Source organism: Thalassophryne amazonica, unplaced genomic scaffold (genome assembly GCF_902500255.1).
Source record: "Thalassophryne amazonica unplaced genomic scaffold, fThaAma1.1, whole genome shotgun sequence".
NCBI classification, from domain to species: Eukaryota; Metazoa; Chordata; class Actinopteri; order Batrachoidiformes; family Batrachoididae; genus Thalassophryne; species Thalassophryne amazonica.
In genome coordinates this window covers 5,999-26,801 of record NW_022986486.1, presented here as the reverse complement: position 1 = coordinate 26,801, position 20,803 = coordinate 5,999, and the positions used below count along the sequence as shown (strand labels likewise).

General features: G+C 40.5%; 1 protein-coding gene across 1 annotated transcript in view; it reads left to right on the top strand.

Annotated features, from left to right (window-relative positions):
* The window catches only part of LOC117506247 (kelch-like protein 20), a 29,472-nt gene extending 9,986 nt beyond the window's left edge, over window positions 1-19,486 (top strand). The window contains exons 7-10 of the mRNA XM_034165746.1: window positions 886-1,062; window positions 2,051-2,197; window positions 2,341-2,506; window positions 18,794-19,486. Coding sequence (XP_034021637.1) covers window positions 886-1,062; window positions 2,051-2,197; window positions 2,341-2,506; window positions 18,794-18,947 — 644 coding nt within the window. The 3' untranslated portion in view covers window positions 18,948-19,486. The remainder of the gene's footprint in view (window positions 1-885; window positions 1,063-2,050; window positions 2,198-2,340; window positions 2,507-18,793) is intronic.
* Window positions 19,487-20,803: the final 1,317 nt, after the last annotated feature.

The following is a 20,803-nucleotide window of genomic DNA, read 5'->3' as shown; positions in this document are numbered from 1 at the left end:
AAAAAAAAAACACAGAACATCTCATTTTGGGTAAGGCAAAAAACAAACAAACGTTTTGGTCGGTTGTAGTTTGTTTGCATTATAACATTTGGAAAGAGGTGTCATTTGAATTAAAATGGCGATTTGCTCTGAAGTTATTAATTCCAACTGAAATCTGCTCTTTGGAGCTGTGCACTTTGTCCCACAAAACAGAGGATATTATTATTATTTCCATTACCTGATGGACAACTTCAGTTTACGCTGGTGCTCACACTGGAGAACTGTCGCGTAAAACTTCAGTATGGAACGGAGGACAGTTGTTGCTTTTTGCCCGCAAGAAGACGAGTCCCAGTTTGTGACTTGAATCCACACAAAGATGACTCACAATTGACATTTTGAAATGGCTTTGAGAGGGTTTAATGAAGAAATTGTGGATCTGCAGCTTCTGAAAACCAGCGAAGCAGAGAACCAGCGAACAGCAGGTCGAGCTGCTGCTTTGTTGCTTCAAGCAGACCTTCTGCAGTCAACGTAGAGAAATGATCATTTTCCCGATAAACACCCTGAAAAACAACGGCCGCTCCGGTGTCCCGAACCGTCCATGGTGCATTTAATGTGCCTCGGAAAAGAAATCGATGCAAGCAGGCAGCGAGCAAAGCAACACGATTTCACCCGTCAGTTGAATTGATGCACTCGCATCGTGCACGTTTGCTTCTACATACAGATTCATATCGATTAATCTCCACATACCTAGCACACACACAAATTGCAAAATATGCAACAGTGTCAGAAATTGCTTGTTCATTAATGCTGCTTCACTCTGCACAGTTTCATACCTTTCAGGTCAAAGGTTTTTTCATAGTCATGTGATTTTAATACTTTTTTTTTTTGTAATCGCTCTCCTCTCAGGACTGGTGATGCTGGATGGCTTTGTGTATGCAGTTGGGGGATGGGAGGGCCGCTCCCGCCTGGACTTGGTGGAGTGCTACAACCCTCACACTAACTCATGGGAGTTCACAGAGTCTGTCAAGATGGCGGTCACAAGTCCTGCTGTGGTGGCCCTGGATGGGCTCCTCTATGTTACCGGTACGGATGTGAGGCATTTCTGCTGTTATGGGAAATGTTGGTTATGTCAGTATTATACCAAAGGTCTGGGTGTTATGTTGAACTGTGGGACATGTGATGCTGCATATCACAGAAGCATCTTGGATACTGGCTGGCAACCACCAAGGCAGACAACCAGTACATCCCACCCTCTTTAGAGTAGCCCCCCAACTGCTGCAGTCAAGTGAAACACTGTCATGTCCTTGTTCTTCTCAAGCCACAGGGGTCGCACCTGTTTGCTAGATTTCCACAAAAAATGCACCACATGGCCAAAATGTCAGAGCTGATGCTCCCTCATGATGCAAGTGATCCTCCTCTAAGTCATTCCAGTGGAACACAAGGATCCTCTACAGAGGTCTAGTACCACATACATTCAGTTGTCACTTTAGGTCACTGATTACAGTCCAAGTCTCACAACCACACAGTAAGACAGGAACCACCAGGACTCTGAAGACTTGGAACTTTATTCTGCAAAGATATCAGTTTTGCCAAACACCTGTGCCCGCCATGCTCAGGAGTCCATAAGCTCTTCCCCAGTCTCTCGAGCTCAGGCTGAGGACCCAGAGACATGAATGTCACTGCAGAGAAAATGGGAATGTTAGTGTTGCACAGTAACTTCAGCAACACATGAGTATGGCTGTTTTCTGTCATACATCAGAGAAATGATAAAAATGGGTATGATGTGCTTAAGTCAGTTTCCATGGAGTTCATTAAAGTCATCCAGACATAGTGACTGCAACACATTTAACAAGTTATCCCAAATTATTGCAGTAAATGACTCACTTGGTGACGCCACAAAAAGATAATGTTCAGTTTGAACTAATTTTTTATTGGGATTGTCCTCTGTGGTTTTGTGTAACACTGATGTTACAACTGAGCAAAGCTGCAAGTTTGAAAATAGCTGTTTGGAAACATCTTTGTTTCTGTCCTGTTGGTCATACGTTGATGATTTCTCTTCATGTGCTGATAGGTGGCGCTGTCCTAGAGGATGGAGATGGCACAGACCTCGCACAGGTCTACAACCCTAAAACCGGCAAGTGGACAGAAGTCGCCCCAATGCAGATTGCTCGATCTGGTTCAGCAGCCTGCATACTCAAAGGAAAGATCTACGTCATAGGTACAAAAGGCAACATTCCGAGTAATCACTGGACAGCACTCTTTTGTGTTGGTGTTCTTTTTTGTTGATCTCCACATATTTCCAATAGCCACTGTTGAGATCATGCAGTGAAATAACTTTTCAACATTTTGTTGTTTTTGCAGGTGGATGGCACGCTTCAACAGAGAACACAGACAAAGTGGAGTGTTACAATCCCAAGACCAACCAGTGGACGATGTGTGCCCCAATGAAAGAGCGGCGATACCGACCCGGCGCCGCTGTGGTGGATGGAAAAATCTATGTCCTGGGAGGAGAAGAGGGCTGGGACAGGTGAGACTGTACTCAAGGAAAGAAGCCTTGAACTAATTTTAATTGTTTTTATCTCCAAACTTATGTCAGTATCCCTGTCAGAGTGGAAAATGGGGATATCAGGGTTTGACAGTAACGCGTGTCCACTGGACATGAGTGAATGGTGCTTAAAGACGTTATATATGACTACTACAGTCCGCACTTCCAATGTTGCCCAGTAAACGCGAATGTCCCTTCATTGCCAGCGACATGACGTCTCATAACTGAGCAAAATATTGACAAAATTCCAAGATGTTAATGCATTTTCAATGGGGATTCGCGACTGAACACACTCAGAAAAACGCTTGCAAAATACGTGTTAAAATGCCATTCTGACCTGGATATTGAGCCAGTAAAATTAATTAACATTAAATTATGTCAGGAAAGTATTAAACTTACTCTGACAACCACACTTTCCCAAATATTGGTATTGAAAGTTACACTGATCTGCGCTGTTAAGCTGAGCTGCTGCTGTGTTCATCGACACAGTGCGGCTCCTAAAACCATTACTATATATATATATATATATATATATATATATATATATATATATATATATATATATATATAATACACACGCAACACTTTTGGTTTTGCTCCAATTTTGTATGAGATGAACTCAAAGATCTAAAACTTTTTCCACATACACAATATCACCATTTCCCTCAAATATTGTTCACAAACCAGTCTAAATCTGTGATAGTGAGCACTTCTCCTTTGCTGAGATAATCCATCCCACCTCACAGGTGTGCCATATCAAGATGCTGATTAGACACCATTAGTGCACAGGTGTGCCTTAGACTGTCCACAATAAAAGGCCACTCTGAAAGGTGCAGTTTTGTTTATTGGGGGGGATACCAGTCAGTATCTGGTGTGACCACCATTTGCCTCATGCAGTGCAACACATCTCCTTCGCATAGAGTTGATCAGGTTGTCAATTGTGGCCTGTGGAATGTTGGTCCACTCCTCTTCAATGGCTGTGCGAAGTTGCTGGATATTGGCAGGAACTGGTACACGCTGGTCGTATACGCCGGTCCACAGCATCCCAAACATGCTCAATGGGTGACATGTCCGGTGAATATGCCGGCCATGCAAGAACTGGGACATTTTCAGCTTCCAAGAATTGTGTACAGATCCTTGCAACATGGGGCCGTGCATTAACCTGCTGCAACATGAGGTGATGTTCTTGGATGTATGGCACAACAATGGGCCTCAGGATCTCGTCACGGTATCTCTGTGCATTCAAAATGCCATCAATAAAATGCACCTGTGTTCTTCGTCCATAACAGACACCTGCCCATACCATAACCCCACCGCCACCATGGGCCACTCGATCCACAACATTGACATCAGAAAACCGCTCACCCACATGACGCCACACACGCTGTCTGCCATCTGCCCTGAACAGTGTGAACCGGGATTCATCCGTGAAGAGAACACCTCTCCAACGTGCCAAATGCCAGCGAATGTGAGCATTTGCCCACTCAAGTCGGTTACGATGACGAACTGGAGTCAGGTCGAGACCCCGGTGAGGACGACGAGCATGCAGATGAGTTTCCCTGAGACGGTTTCTGACAGTTTGTGCAGAAATTCTTTGGTTATGCAAACCGATTGTTTCAGCAGCTGTCCGAGTGGCTGGTCTCAGACAATCTTGGAGGTGAACATGCTGGATGTGGAGGTCCTGGGCTGGTGTGGTTACACGTGGTCTACGGTTGTGAGGCTGGTTGGATGTACTGCCAAATTCTCTGAAACGCCTTTGGAGACGGCTTATGGTAGAGAAATGAACATTCAATACACGAGCAACAGCTCTGGTTGACATTCCTGCTGTCAGCATGCCAATTGCACGCTCCCTCAAATCTTGCGACATCTGTGGCATTGTGCTGTGATAAAACTGCACCTTTCAGAGTGGCCTTTTATTGTGGGCAGTCTAAGGCACACCTGTGCACTAATCATGGTGTCTAATCAGCATCTTGATTTGGCACACCTGTGAGGTGGGATGGATTATCTCAGCAAAGGAGTAGTGCTCACTATCACAGATTTAGACTGGTTTGTGAACAATATTGGAGGGAAATGGTGATATTGTGTATGTGGAAAAAGTTTTAGATCTTTGAGTTCATCTCATTCAAAATGGGGGCAAAACCAAAAGTGTTGCGTTTATATTTTTGTTGAGTGTGTGTGTATATATATATATATATATATATATATATATATATAAGCTCAAGTCCCTTTTCTTGTCAGCATAGTTGGTCTTACCGTAGTTACGACATCCTTTATCAAGCATTGACATTAAGCTTTTTAGTGTACTTGTCCATGTAACCGGAGTAGTGTACTTGACAAGTAACCCTGGTGGTTTACTTGTCCTATAGGAAAAGCTGGTTGTCCGGACAAGTGAGCGCTGCAGGCGCAAGCTGTGAGAAGCGTGCCGAAGGCATGCGATACATACACCGATGGTGCATGTCACCTAGGGGTGTCTGGGGGCATGCTACTGTGGAAGTACTGAAATTACACTTTTTCATAAATTGCTTCTCTCCTGTGGGTAGTAAAATTGAATTTCCAAAAAATAAATTTTATTACATATTGCATGCATAGCCACTAGCGTTTTAATCTGTTAACCAAGACATAGCTCATAATGTTTCTCTCCTGCGATTTTTCATAATTGGGGAAAAAATTTAAATAATTGGTAAATGTCAATATGCATCTGCTTCTCTCCTTGTGTTTTCTGAATTCATCACTGTTCAATGCATGATCATTTGCCAGTGTTTTTTGATAAAGCAAATCAAATTCTTTTATTTCAACATTTAAAATGACTTACTGGTCCGCAGTTGAAGGAAAATCCCGACAGACATGGCAGTATATTGTGTTGTCCTCTTCATTGTGCCCCAGCCACGGATAAAGCTGTGTCCAGCTACTCACAAACTTTCTCTCTCTTCCTTTCTCTTCATCCCTCTTCTTTGAAGCTTCTACACTTGCAGGGGTTGATGCTTTGCGTTTGACTGGCGCTTTCCCTGGTATCTGGCCCGGTTTTGGAGGTTTTAGAAAGGACATTCTGTTCAATATATTCTTCAAAAGGCGTGTTAATTGCTGCGATGTTTGTTATCTAATGTTTCGCCACAGTATCTTGCAAGAAGATGCTATGAACGCACTCTCCATACAGTGGTCTCGTGCACACATGATACAGGGTTCTCCCCAGAAATTTTTAGTATCGCGGTGCTGTTGGCAATTAACACCCGAGGCTGCGCTCGTTGTGAGTCATTTTGACTGGTTTTAGATGCATTGAAAGCAAGAATAGACAAAAAAAAAATTACACTTATGTTGTAATAAAGTTCTTTCTTGTATTTTTCTGTCTGTTAAGAAAATAAATGACATTGAAAAGTTTAAAAACACATTAATATTTGATGGACATAACATTTGCTCTCTTCTTTAAAAATGACACACTGTACCTGCGAGTTGTCATGTTGACAGTTTAGCTTTTTTTTTTTTTTTTTTTTCTCTCAACATTTTTGAGTGGAATTGCATACTTATTATAACCCCTAATTGTCTTGTTTGAACAAGAGCTAAATCTGGACTGATTTGATTGTCAAATCAGAATCAAATTTATTGCCAAGTAAGTTCTCACATACAAGTAATTTGATCTGGGGCCTGTACTACGAAGCGGGGTTAACTTACTCAGATGTAACCCAGGGTCAACCTCTTAAACCGGGGTTGACAAAACCTGGTTTTCTCAAGTGGTGTTAATCGGTAGTACGACGCTGAATAAGATGTTGATTTGTTGAACCTGTGTTAAGTGGAGTATGTGTGCGTTCACATAAAAGGGGCGGGTTGCAGCACACGTCACCATTTTTCAATGAATGCGCGGTCACCTTACTTTACCGAAGAAGAATGCACGATTATTATGCGGAGCTACGAGGAATTTAAATTAACGTTAAGGGGGAAGTCGAACACATCGTCTGCCAATAAAGCAAGACAGACTTGTTGGCAACGTATTGCCGATCGGGTAAATGCGTAAGAACAATTCAGTTGTTCTCCAAATCTGTTACAGATGATTAACCTGTGGAATGTCTAATATGTGTAAAGAAATGACCTTCTGTCATTAATTACGGCTAGATGCAACACAATTCAGAGGTGGGCATAGGCCTACTAATAAATGTTAGGTTAATTTAATGTTTCCTAGATAGGCTACCTTGACTGTATGATTGCTATTCCTAATCCTGTCAATATTTCAGATGCAATAGCAGTGACAAATGCACCTGGCGGCAGGTGAAGATGAAATATAAAAACATCCTTCAGAACGGTAGGTTTATATTCATAGCTTGATAAGCCCCACTTTGCCTAATTAATGGACATGCATTAGACCTATTTTGATATTAGTAATTACCCGTGATTGCATAAAACCCTTCTTTGATTTGCATTGCAGATAAATGGCCAGGGAAAACGCCAAATGCATCCAACAGTTTAGACAGAGCAAGTACTACCTTGCGAATCTCAGATGTTCAGCATCACCGATGGAATACATAAATTGTCCACTGGCAAAATAGGCAAAAGGCACATTATCTGCTCGATCGTCGGGCATTGCTACACTGTAAAAAATGACTTGTTTTTACAGGAAAACGCTGGCAGCTGTGGTTACCAGGGAATTCCTGTAAAACATACAGTAGCACAGTAGATAACATTACAGACATATGTATATGGGTTTACAGTGAATGAACCACGGCTGACTCACATTAAAGGAACTTTTAAATCTACAAACAAGAGCTCTCTTTTTTTGTACATTTAACAACTGTATTTTTTTTATTTTTTTTTACAGGAATTCCCCTGGCCACAGCTGCCAAAGTTTTCCTGTAAAAACAACAGTCTTTTTTTACAGTGTACAATGGGTGATGTTACAGACGTCTGGCCCGATCAGCTGACAGATGACGAATTCCCTATGCTGAGAATCAATATCTTTCATAGAGAATATCGTCCGGGTATGTCAGCGGATTCTGGCGGTCTTTTAAAAACTCTTGCCCTGCGAAGAGAGCCCCTCACAATTTGTGCCCCAATATCAAACGGATCATCTAGGTAGGCCGGCATTGTCTTCGGAGTGATTGAAGGTTGATGGACGGTACTTATAAAGGGAGTGGTTAAGCGAAAACCTCAAGTTAATCCTGGAACATAACCTGCTTGGAGCAGGTTTGCCGCATGGCGTAAGTTGCCGTGGCAGCATGCCTCGGTGGAAACCTATCCACCTTTCGTAGTACGGGTTAGCCGGGACGTTACTCCACACGTCATCAACTTACTCCCGAAGTTACCCTGATAAGCCAGTAACCCCGCTTCGTAGTACAGGCCCCTTGTGTCATTGGTGTATAAACAACAATAATAAAAAGAAAATGAAAACAATAATTCTGGAAGAAGTAAATGCGTAAATCTGGTCTTTTAGAGATGAATCCTGGATGAAGAAACTTTCTGAATCAGTTTTTCACACTTTACTGTTTCACTGAGGCTGTGTGGTGAAGATGATCGTTTATTAAAATTGTTTTGCTGCTTTTTTTTTTTTACAGCTATAGCATCTGTTAACACTTTTTCCTCCTCCCTCTCTCTGTCTGTCTCTCTCTCTCTTTCTCTCTGTGTGAATGAATTAGTCTCTTCACTCTCACACCGTATTTGAGCAAACTTTGGAAACTTGAAGGCTTTCAACTGTAAAATAAAGCCGATAAATGAATTTCTGGAGCTATGCAAGCAGAAGGAGCTCTTTTTATTTGAAGACTTTGACAGAGTTTTTTTTCCCGTTGCAGTGCTGCTCGGCTCTCTGCCGGCCGGGGAGCGGGCAGTTCAACACTAACAGCCTGGCTGTATTTTAAAAAAACTACCTGAGAGCAGAGCAGAGTGTGATGACGCTGTCAGAACACTGATGGTGCGGCGCCGTTGTTCCATCGTCTGGGCAGAACTTTGTGATATCATGTTTTCTGATTGTCTGCTGCATGGAGAGTGGCGGGAAAAACTGAAGACGCTTTCTTGCGAGGTGCGACAAAGATGTGATGTAAATAAGAAACAACTTATCCGGTTGGACAACGATTTAGCGCTATTGCTTGTGCGATCACATTTTACACTTGTCCCGGACAATCGGACAAGCGTTAATGTCCATGGTAGCTTTATAGTGCAGCAGGTAAGAGACTATTTAGAGCAAAATCATGCAAATGGTGATACAAGCACCAAACTTGGCACAAATACTCCTTAGGCATTACTCTTTTGAAAAAAGCGACTGGCCACTTGAAGTTTCAATAGGCGGCCAGGTAGGGTCAGTTGAAGAATTACACAGGTGTCTAAATTAAAAATGCTCAAATCATTTTGAAAACTACACCACAATATTTGTCTGATTGTAAAGATTCCAAAAAGGTACAGTTTGGACCATCTATGACTGAATGATCAGGAGCTATGGGGTAAAAACAGCAAAAATGGTGACAAAGGTCAGTGTCAGTTTGTACAGGGGTCAAAAGTTAAAGTTCCTTCAATTTTGGTAAAACGTGATGCAAATTATTGGTTGAGCTAATAGAATTAGCTCAGTAGGATCACTCTGTCAAAGCGCGAGCATTCCTCTGTGGAGAGAGGAGAACCTTGCAGAAAGACAACCATCTTTGTAGCAATCCACCAATCAGGCCTGTATGGTAGAGTGGCCAGATTGGAGTCCACCTGGGGTAAATTCAGTTGATTGGACATGATTTGGAAAGACACACAGTTGACAGTGCATGTCAGCGCATAAACCATGAATGAAGTCAAAGGAATTGTCTGTAGACCTCTGAGACAGGATTGTCTCAAGGTACAAATCTGGGGAAGGGTACAGAAACATTTCTGCTGCTTTGAAGGTCTCAATGAGCACAGTGGCCTCCATCATCCCTAAATGGAAGAATTTGGATCCACCAGGACTCTTCCTTGAGCTGGCCGCACCGTCTAAACTGAGCAATCGGGGGAGAAGGACCTTAATCAGGGAGGTGACCAAGAACCCGATGGTCACTCTGTCAAAGCGCCAGCATTCCTCTGTGGAGAGAGAACCTTCCAGAAGGACAACCATCTCTATAGCAATACACCAATCAGGCCTGTATGGTAGAGTGGCCAGATGGAAGCCACTCCTTAGTAAAAGACACATGGCAGCCTGCTTGGAGTTTGCCAAAAGGCACCTGAAGGACTCTCAGACCATGAGAAACAAAATTCTCTGGTCTGATGAGACAAAGGCCCAATCTCAGTTCTCTTTTGTACCCCTTCCCCTTGGCCCTACCCCTACGCCTACCCCTTTAAAACAAGGGGTAAGGTGAAGGGGTATGCCTCTAGCCCTATGAATTGAGACACTCCTCCGCCTTGGGGGGGGACTGCCCGTCTCAAACTGCCGTCTTTACTGTTTGTCAACATGGCGACCGAAGCGCAACTTGTTGCAGTAGCCTGTTTGTTCTTTTTACTTTCTCGCAGAAGTCGCAGATTTCTTTGACACATTGCAATCATGTCGGAGAATTTTGTGGCATTAATAATTAGTTTAATTCGTAATTTATAATAAATAGTATTAATCATTAATGAGTAATGTTAATAATACTACTAATAATTAATCATTAATAATAGTAGTAATTAATGTTAATTGCTTAATCATTTAGTAATTAATTAGTAATTAAAATAAACACTTGAACTATATGTCTGTGTGGAATGAATATACGAGGTCTGTGTGGAATGAATATACGAGGTCTGTGAGAAAAGTAACGGACCTTTTTATTTTTTTCAAAAACTATATGGATTTGAATCACGTGTAATTACATCAGCCAAGCTTGAACCCTCGTGCGCATGCGTGAGTTTTTCCACGCCTTTCAGTTGTGTCATTCGCCTGTGGGCAGGCTTTGAGTGAGCACTGGTCCACCCCTCCCGTCGGAATTCTTTTGTCTTAGAACTTGCTGAACTGCCGCTTTGCTTGATCAAAATTTTTTTCAGAAACTGTGAGACACATCCAAGAGGACACCATTCGAGAAATTCAGATGGTTTTCGGTGAAAATTTTTTGGGCTGATGAAAGATTAAGGAGTGTTACTATTGCTTTAAGGACTGCCCACGGCGCCGGAGGGCGCGCCGCACCCCGAGCCGCCGTTGTCAGCCTGTTTCAAGCTGAAAACTTCAAAATTTAAGGCTCTGTTGATGCAGGACGTCGTGAGAGAGCAGAGAAGTTTCAGAAGAGGTCGGGATCAGCAGTTTATCGGGACATTCCACTGTTAAAGGAGATTTTGTAATGAAAGACGTGCAGACGGATTCGCGCGTTGGCACGCAGCCGCTCATCGCGCAGCGGCACAGAAAAACACCTCCGTGTTGGAAACCATTCGTAAGATTCAGGCGGCTTTCGATGGCTTTCAGTCGAGTGAGTAGCCGAGAAATTGTTTAACAGCTGGGCATGCTCCAACTTGTCCTGTAAGGCTTCCAACGGAGGTGTTTTTCTGTGCCGCCGCACGATGAACGGCTGCCTGCCGACGTGCGAATCCATCCGCACGTCTTTCATTACAAAATCTGCTTTAACAGTGGAATGTCCGGATAAACTGCTGATACCGACCTCTTCTGAAACTTCTCTGCTCTCTCACGACGTCCTGGATCAACAGAGCCTTAAATTTGGAAGTTTTCAGCTTGAAACAGGCTGACGACAGCGGCTCGGGGCGCGGCGCGCCCTCCGGCGCCGTGGGCAGTCCTTAAAGCGATAGTAACACTCCTTAATCTTTCATCAGCCCAAAAAATTTTCATTGAAAACCATCTGAATTTCTCGAATGGTGTCCTCTTGGATGTGTCTCAGTTTCTGAAAAAATTTTGATCAAGCAAAGCGCCAGTCTCTCAGCAAGTTCTCAGACAAAAGAATTCCGACGGGAGGGGTGGACCAGTGCTCACTCAAAGCCTGCCCACAGGTGAATGACGCAACCGACAGGCGTGGAAAAACTCACGCATGCGCACGAGGGTTCATGCTTGTCTGATGTAATCGCACGTGATTCAAATCCTTATAGTTTCTGAAAAAAAATTAAAAGGTCCGTTACTTTTCTCACAGACCTCGTATGTTATACAAGTTTCATTTTTTTGAATGGAATTACTGAAATAAATCAACTTTTTCATGATATTCTAATTATATGACCAGCACCTGTATGTATGTTATGGGCTGCATCTAGTTCCGTTAACCTTATATTACTTTTTTAAATTCTCCTTTTGTTTTGTTTTTTTTGCATCCAGCCCTATTTCTTTGACAAATATCATTCTATTAGGACATCAGTCAGGTTTGGTGACTAAAACGGCTGCCATTTTTCTCTTTTCTGCAAATATGTGTACTTATGTCTCCTATACATTTCTACACGCTTTCCTTTTTCTTGTTCCCCCCTTTTTAATATTATTATATTTAAGCAAATATTGGAGGAGTGGGGTACAATTAATTATATCTAACAGCTAACATTAGCTTATCTAGCCGGCCTTAGCAATGTCCATCGTAGCTTACAAAGTAGTTGGTTCTTTTGTGTTTGATAACAATCTTCTCCTGTGATGTCTTATCCTTCTTATGTCTTATTATATTATACGAGGTCTGTTAGAAAAGTATCCGACCTTTTTATTTTTTTTCAAAAACCTGATGGATTTGAATCACATGTGCTTGCATGAGCCAACCTTGAACCTTCGTGTGCATTTTTTTTTTTTTTTTTTTCAAGCCTGTCGGTTGCGTCATTTGCTTGTAAGCAGCCTTTGTGTGAGGATGGTTGTAGTCTCTCGGCGTTTTTTCTTTGCAAGGAAATGGCGGAACGACTGGAGCAGCGCGACTGCATCAGATTTTACTAGAAACTGGGCAACAGCCAGGTGGAAACCATTCGGATTATTCAGACGGCTTTCGGTGTTTCTGTGACGATCCTCTGGGCATCACAGATTAAGGAGCGGTACAACCGGTTTAAAGACGTCCGCACAACGGTGGAGAGCGCGCCTCTGATGTGATGGTTCATCTTTCAGCAGGACAATGACCCTAAGCACACAGCCAAGATGTCAAATGAGTGGCTTCAGGACAACTCTGTGAATGTTCATGAGTGGCCCAACCAGAGCCCAGACCTGAATCAGATTGAACATCTCTGGAGAGATTTGAAAATGTCTGTGCACCGATGCTCCACATCCAACCTGATGGAGCTTGAGAGGTGCTGCAAAGAGGAATGGGCAAAACTGCCCAAAGATAGGTTCGCCAAGCTTGTGGCATCAAATTCAAGACGATGTGAGGCTGTAATTGCTGCCAACAAAATATTGAGCAACGGGTTTAAATACTTATGTACATGTGATTTCTTAGTTTCTATTTTTAATAAATTTGCAAAAATTTCAAACAACAAAAATGCTTTTTCAAGTTATTGTGGGGTGTTGAGTAGAATTTTTGAGGGGGGAAATTAATTTACTCCATTTTGAAATAAGGCTGTAATATAACAAAAAGTGGAAAAAGTGAAGTCTTGTGAATACTTTCTGGATTCACTGTATAGAGAAGTTAACAGTAGCTTTGATAATAGCATTGTCACTTTGTCCTACAGGGGCCTCTATGCCCATTCTACTTATAATGCCATCTTCATCTGTCAGCACTAGATCTAAAAGCACCTCTCCCACTTGTGGGTTCCTGTATGAGCTGATGTAGGCCACTGTGGCATGTAGCCGCAGTGGCAGAAAAGTCAATACTATTTTCTGAAGAAACACGTGTTGTTGTCCCAGTTGATATTTGGTAAGTTACCAACAAGTATCAATGGGTGTCTGCAGAGATATGCTGTATTAGTTTACATACAGCTGTATGTAAAAGTTTGTGCACCCCTGATAATTTTCATGATTTTTCTTTATAAATCATTGGTTGTCTGGATCAGAAATTTCTGTTAAATATATCATGTAGGGTCAGTCCAACTCAAGTCATCCAGCAGCTTCCAGGTCACCCTCTCAGATTCTTATGAAAAAATTCACAGGTGGTCCTATACCAGAGATATGTAAAACCCCACAATATTAGGTCTGTATCTCAAATAGTGTTGAAGGCACAGCCCCTGGAAATTTTAATTATTTTAATTTTACCAAACGAGGCTCTTGGTGCACGTTCCAACATGAATATCTCCAATTAAATGGCTTGCACAGCTTTGAAAGTAAGTGTCTAGGGCTAACTTTTCCTGTAGTATTCAAAAATCCTGTCAGATTTTGTATATCGTGTACCCATTTTCCTTCACAAGGTCCTGAAAATGGTTGAAAATCAAAAACGCAAAAAAATTCTGCTATCTTTAAGTGCTTATTACTCAAAAAGTATGCTAGATAAAGCAAAGACTTTTTTTTCTCATTAATTTAACATATTAGACCATATCCATAAGCAAATCAAAGTTATTGCTATTTCAGGAGTGACAGAACAATTTTTATTAATATGGTCATTTTTTTAATTTTTTTTTTAAAAATTGCTTGTTTTTACAACCTCATTTGGCCATATGGCCATTTGAATAACAGTTTCATGTTTTCACAATGAGTTCTTGTATATCTGAATATGATATAACCAAAAAGTTGTGTTGTTACTGGTCTTCCTGTTGGAGTTATGATTTTTTTTGTGAGTGTGTATATATAAATTCAGCCGTTATAGTTGTCAGGCTGTTTCATACAGTGAGAATTATTGTATATGTATTTTACATTCAATTTTTGAAGTGCAATTTAATGCACTGGTTGCTATTATGACTTTATTATTACCATCATATCCTTGGCTCACATGTATTGAATAAAAAGTCATGGATGGCTAAAACAATGATTTGTATTTAATAATTATGTCAGTATTTAGAATTATGTAAAATATCTAGATGTTGAGCTTTTCACTTGTTTTTGGTCAGATGTCACTGAGTGATCAATACATGTCAGCACTTGTCTTATTGCATATGATGTAATCATACTTGAACTTGAAGAATATACCTTGTCAGGCTTTTCTGTACATGTCCAAAGTCAATGATACATGTCAGTACTTGTCTTATTTCATCTGATGTCAGCAAAAAGTACATGATCGTAAGTATTAAACCATAATTAATGAAGTAATCCACTCTTGTCTGTACATGTCCAAAGTATTGCAAAGTTGTGCCCCCTATATAAGCCAGCTGGTATGATCATAATCACTCAAACTATTAAGATGGCTACAACTGATTTAAGTGTCAACTTGGAATTGCACTGGATGATACATGTCATAAAACCAGTTATTCAAGGCAACAAGGATTTTTGAAATTTAGTTCTTTCTCTGAGCAAGGCTTTAATTACATGGAGATCAGGAATTTCATTGAATGAGAATGACAATGTATGTTTCCATCATGAGCAATTATTTCTGACACGTTTTGAGTCATCGGCGTTCTTGTGCAGATCAAGAAACATCCATAAGAAACAACACGTAAGTAATAAATATTTTGATTACTATTATAAACCTAACTGCATGTCATATCTAGACTCATGACATTGATTTAACTCCAATTGTTGATGCATGTTGATCCTTTATAATATTTAATTTTATTAGAAGCTTTTGATTTCATATGTCAATCTTGAGTTTAATTCTGAATGCAGTCGTCATTTTTCCAAGAATTCCATATGTAATGAAATGTCAAACATTTTGCAGGATCCCTATGTTCTGTAAATGACACTGCAAAGAAGCTGGACCTGTTTATAACCTATTAAATTTAATAAATGTGCTGATCTGTTAAAAGGTTGTTGCTTCATTGTTTGCATCTAAGATAAAACTTGGTAATTGCTGTGAAAAGTCTATTTGGTAGCTGTGGAACTTGCATTTAACTTTATAAAATTTAATTTGCAATAACATTTACGAGTACCTTAGATGGAAAAAATCATAACTCCAACAGGAAGGCCAGTAACAACACAATTCTTTTTGATTATATGATATTCAGATATGTAAGAACTCATTGTGAAAAGATGAAACTGTTATTCAAATGGCCACATGGCCAAATGAGGATTGTGAAAACAGGCAGTTTTCTAAAAAAATTTAAAAACGAGCATATTAATAAAAATTGTTCTGTCACTCCTGAACTAGCAATAACTTTGGTTTTCTTATGGATGTGGTCTAATATGTCAAACTAATAGGAGAAAAAAATCTTTGCTTTATCTAGCATACTTTTTGAGTAATAAGCACTTAAAGGTAGTAGAATGTTTTTGCGTTTTTGATTTTCAACCATTTTCAGAGCCTTGTGAAGGAAAATGGGTACAAGATATACAAAATCTGACAAGATTTTTGAATACTACAGGAAACGTTAGCCCTAGACACTTACTTTCAAAGCTGTGCATGCTATTTAATTGGAGATATGTTGGAAATTGCACCAAGAGCCTCGTTTGGTAAAATTCAAATAATTAAAATTTCCAGGGGCTGTGCCTTCAACACTATTTGAGATACAGACCTAATATTTTGGGGTTTTACATATCTCGGGTATAGGACCACCTGTGAATTTTTTCATAAGAATCTGAGAGGGTGACCTGGGATGTTTTCCCAAAATTGGGTGATTTGAGATGGACTGACCCTATAGCAGACAAACATTCTGATATTTGAGAAGAAATGAAGTTCCTAGTATTTACAGAAAGTGCAATTATTTAAACAAAATTAGGCATTTGTATAAATTTGGGCACCCTTGTCATTTTATTGATTTGAATAAATTTAGCACTAATTATTGGAACACAAAATTGGTTTGGTAAGCTCCTTGACCTCCTTAAACAGGTGAATCCAATCACGAGAAAGGGTATTTAAAGTGGCCATTTGCAAATGTTTCTCCTCTTTGCATCTACAGTATTCTAAAATGAGTGGCAACATGGGAGCCTTTAAAACAACTCTCAAATGACCTGAAAACAGATTGCTCAACATCATGGTTTAGGGCAGTTATTTTCTGTTTCCCCCCCCCCAAGGAAGAAAACATTTTGCGCCCCCCACCACACTCTCCCCCGTGACTATAAATAGTATCATCTGTCCATAAAATTGTTGTAAGTACACCTCTGCTTAACATTGTATCCTTATTAACATTAAAGAAAACAAAAAAGAACTTTAGATCAACTTAAAACAAAGAATAACTTTAACATTGTTTTTTAGTCTGTTACAAAAAAAAATTGCATCGCTTTGCTTGACAGAAAAATCCTTAAACTATAAACATTTTTTGACCACCATTTGATACTGAAAAACCAAATTAAATAAAATCAATAAATAATAATAAATTCAAATTGATCAGAATACTTACTTGGGAGCACAATATATAAAACACTTTAACAGACAAAACAAAAATGAATTAAACAATTTGTGCTGATTTTGATTTTTTTTTGGGGGGGGGGGGGGGATTTTTATTTATTTTTATTAGTTTTTATTTTTGCAGCACTTGCGTCATCCATCGTTGACAGAGACCGTGTCTACTGCTGCTCAGCTCCTCTGCTAAGGTGCTACGATGCTGAAGGTGCTCAGTGGTTTACTAAAGCAGCATTCACAAAGCGGGATGATTGCTGGCAATTTTTGGCACTTTTCCGCTGGAAAAAAAAAAACTCAAGCGGCTTATCTGCGTGATTGGGTTGTAATGTATTTAAGTGACGTCTTAATTTATTTGGCTTCATGCTGTCCACTGCCAACATTTCAAGACACAGCGGCCTTTCTTCATTTCCCACCGTAGTGTGGAAAAAAAAAACCTACATAGAGCTGCGTTCCATTATGCGAGAGTCCCCAATACTCCCTGTGCACACTCTGACAATGGGAGGGCTACTGCCACCTACTGTAGTGGATGTGCAGTTACACTTTTTTCTAGCACGGAGGAAAAAAAGCATGTTCCCCGCGGTCACATGCGCCCCCCCCCCCCGGGATTGCACCGCCCCACTATTTGAGAAGGACTGGTTTAGGGGAAGGATAAGAAAGCTATCACAGAGATTTCAGCTATCAGTTTCCACTGTGAGGAACATAGTGAGGAAATGGAAGACCACAGGCGCAGTACTAGTTAAGGCATGAAGTGGCAGGCCAAGAAACAATCTCAGGTAAGCTGAAGCAAAGGATGGTGAGAAGAGTCATAGTCAACCCACAGACCTGCGTCAAAGACCTATAACATGATCTTGCTGCAGATAGTGTCTCTGTGCGTCATTCAACTATACAACGCACTTTGCACAAAGAGATGCTGTAATGCAGAGGAAGCCTTTTCTGCATACATGTCAGAGTCATTTGAGGTATGCTAAAGCACATTTGGACAAGCCAACTTCATTTGGGAATAAGGTGGAGTGGACTGGTGAAACTAAAATTTAGTTATTTGGACATAAGGGGCGGTATGCATGGCTGAAAAAGAGCAAGGCATTCCAAGAAAAACACTTGCTACCTACAGTAAAATTTGGAGGTGGGGCTGTGTGGCCAGTGCAGGTACTGGGAATCTTGTTAAAGTTGAGGGTCACGTGGATTCCAGTCAATATCGGCAGATTCTTGAGAACAATGTTCATGAATCAGTGACAAAGTTGAAGTTGCGCCGAGCTGGATCTTTCAACAAAACAACAACCCTAAACACTGCTCAAAATCTACTAAGGCATTCATCCAGAGGAGCAAGTACAGTGTTCTAGAATGACCATCTCAGTCCCCAGACCGGAATATTATTGAAAATCTGTGGTGTGATTTTTAAGCGGGCTGTCTATGCTCGGAAACCAACAAACCTGACTGAACTGGAGATGTTTTGTAAAAGAATGGTCGAAAATACCTTCAACCAGAATCCAGACTCTCATTGGAAGCTATAGGAAGCATTTAGAGGCTGTTATTTCTGCAAAAGGAGGATCTACTAAATATTGATGTATTTATTTTCTGTTGGGTGCCCAAATGTATGCACCTGCCTAATTTTGTTTCAAGAATTATTGCACACTTTCTGTAAACCCTATAAACTTCATTTCACTTCTCAAATATCAGTGTTTGTCTGCTATATGATATATTTAACTGAAATTGCTGATCTAAACAACCAATGATTGAAAAAGGAAAATCATGGAAATCATCAGGGGTACCCAAACTTTTACATACAACTGTAAGCGCTCATTGTTCAAATGGCATGAATTGGGGCTGATATGAAACTAAAATGTCCAAAAGGCCAAAATAAAGTTGTTTAATCGCCAATATTATTAGAAAACAATCAGTGAATCACTTTTTTTTTAACTGCTTCTTTGCAAATCTATAAATCATTTCACTTCTACAAGAAAAGTGAATAAAAGGTTTTGTATGAAATATATCACCAGAAAAAGAAGCGCTCTATGTTCTTATGGAAACTATCATGATGTGAAGTATTCTTTTCCCATAGGTATCACGACACGATTGAGCGATACTGTGATAAGACGGACACGTGGGAGCTTGTCGGGGAGATGCCCACCAGCCGCAGCTGGCTTAGCTGTGTGTCTCTGCAGCTGGGGAAAAACCAGGCAACCAGCTGTCCCGGGACGCCACGAGACAGCTGAGGGGTAAAGACTCTGCCGGCCCTTGGATTTTTATTTATTTATTTTTGGTGGTGCAGTACAGTGTTGCTCTGAGGATGAGCGCTGGAATGGCGCCACCTTGGATTCACCTCAGAACCATTTTAAAATGTGCCAAAAGGTGAGAAACATTTACTCTGGAATTGTTCACAGACTGAAGTGCCATGCCCTCATAAGCGTGCCAACAGAGGAATCTAGCAACCGATTCCATGTGACGTAAATCAGGGGATTGTTTTATGACTGTGCAGTCACCACCACAGCCAACTTAGTTTATCTTTTTTTTACGGTTCTCGTTATTTATTTAGTTTGTGTTAGAGAGACTGACTGTAAAAACTGCTATTTTTGCAATTGCAAAAGATGCTAGAGGCCAGAACCTCTGAGTATTTTTGAGTCTTTGAAATCGTTGTGAGCAGTTTATTAAAGGAGCTGAAGGATTGTCTTTTCTTTAATTGTATGTTGGATATATTTTTGTAATGTGTATTTTGCATTTTGGTGAATATTAATAAAGATGTTTATATGGTGAATACTGGACTTTTTTGCTTTAAAATCAAAAGAAAAAGCACCATGTTGTAGCTTCTGCTGTTATTTTTGCATCAAGCTCAAAACCTTAAATTTTATTTGGGCCTTTTGTAAGTTTATATGTCTTATTTCAAAATATCCACATGGTTCAGCAGTTCTCAGCTGAATGACTGAAAAACATTTTTTTCCCCATTCATTGAGGATTTCAGTTTATGTGACGAAAGTGTATAAATCAAATATAAAACCATGAACTGTTTGTAAATCTACATGCAAACATTTACCAGTACAGCTGTTTTAAAAAAATTAAAATTGAAAGACGAGGAGAGGAGGGTGCCACCAAGTAGAGTCTCCTCATACAGAGTAGCAACATGACGAGCCAAAAATAAAATGGTCACGTGACTTGTGGTTGCCATCTTGGGACCAAAATAGCGTTCACTGTTACTCTATCTGCATGTAAATCCAGTTATTTATTTGCTGAAAATGTCAGGTTGCTGTGCATTTGGATACACAAATAGACACATCAAGGGCTTCAACATGTACAGAATCCCTTCAGATCTGAACAGAAGAAAAATTTTGGAAAATAAAGTCAGCTGTGTGGAATGGAAGCAACTTTGTCAAAGTTTTGCTTCATTATTTCAAGATTCAAAGCGGGAAGCCGTTACAGAAGTAATACTCATCCCTCGCACCCCCACAGTTTGAAAACAACTGCTTTAAGGGACAAACTTGCTGAGCAGCGGAAGGCAGAAAAATTACTTTGGCTTGTGGACTTTATCCAGACTGAACTCAAACCCTAACGTAGAAAGAACATCATAGGTGAACCACGCCACCTGTGAGAAGGTGAAGATGGATGCTGAGACAGTGATGATGAGAGAGCAGCTTGCTGATCTGAAAATGAATTTTCAGAGGCAGATGGTCACAATACAGAACGATTTCAAAGAAGAGCTGCAATCCTGGGATGCTGGCTACAGGAGCAGCATTATGAGAAGATGCTGGTAATCCAGGAACAGTTCAATGAAAGGAAGCTGACTGCAAAAAGTGCACTTTGAGAAGAATCTGGCTGAACAACAGCAGTATGAAGACAAACTGGCGATCCAGCTCATCCAGTTTGAACAAGAAATGAAAGCAAAGGAGGGCTTTCAGATGGAACAAGACCAATAGAAGAAGAAGCAAATTCACCACAGTCTGATCCTCAGATGTGGCCTCTTTAGTGGACTGATGGCAGCTGCCTATTTTTTGAAGCAGTAATTGAATCATTGAGCTGCAGAAAATAGTTTTATCCTGGAGAGAGGTGGAAACCATCACCAAGGACAAGAAATGGAAGG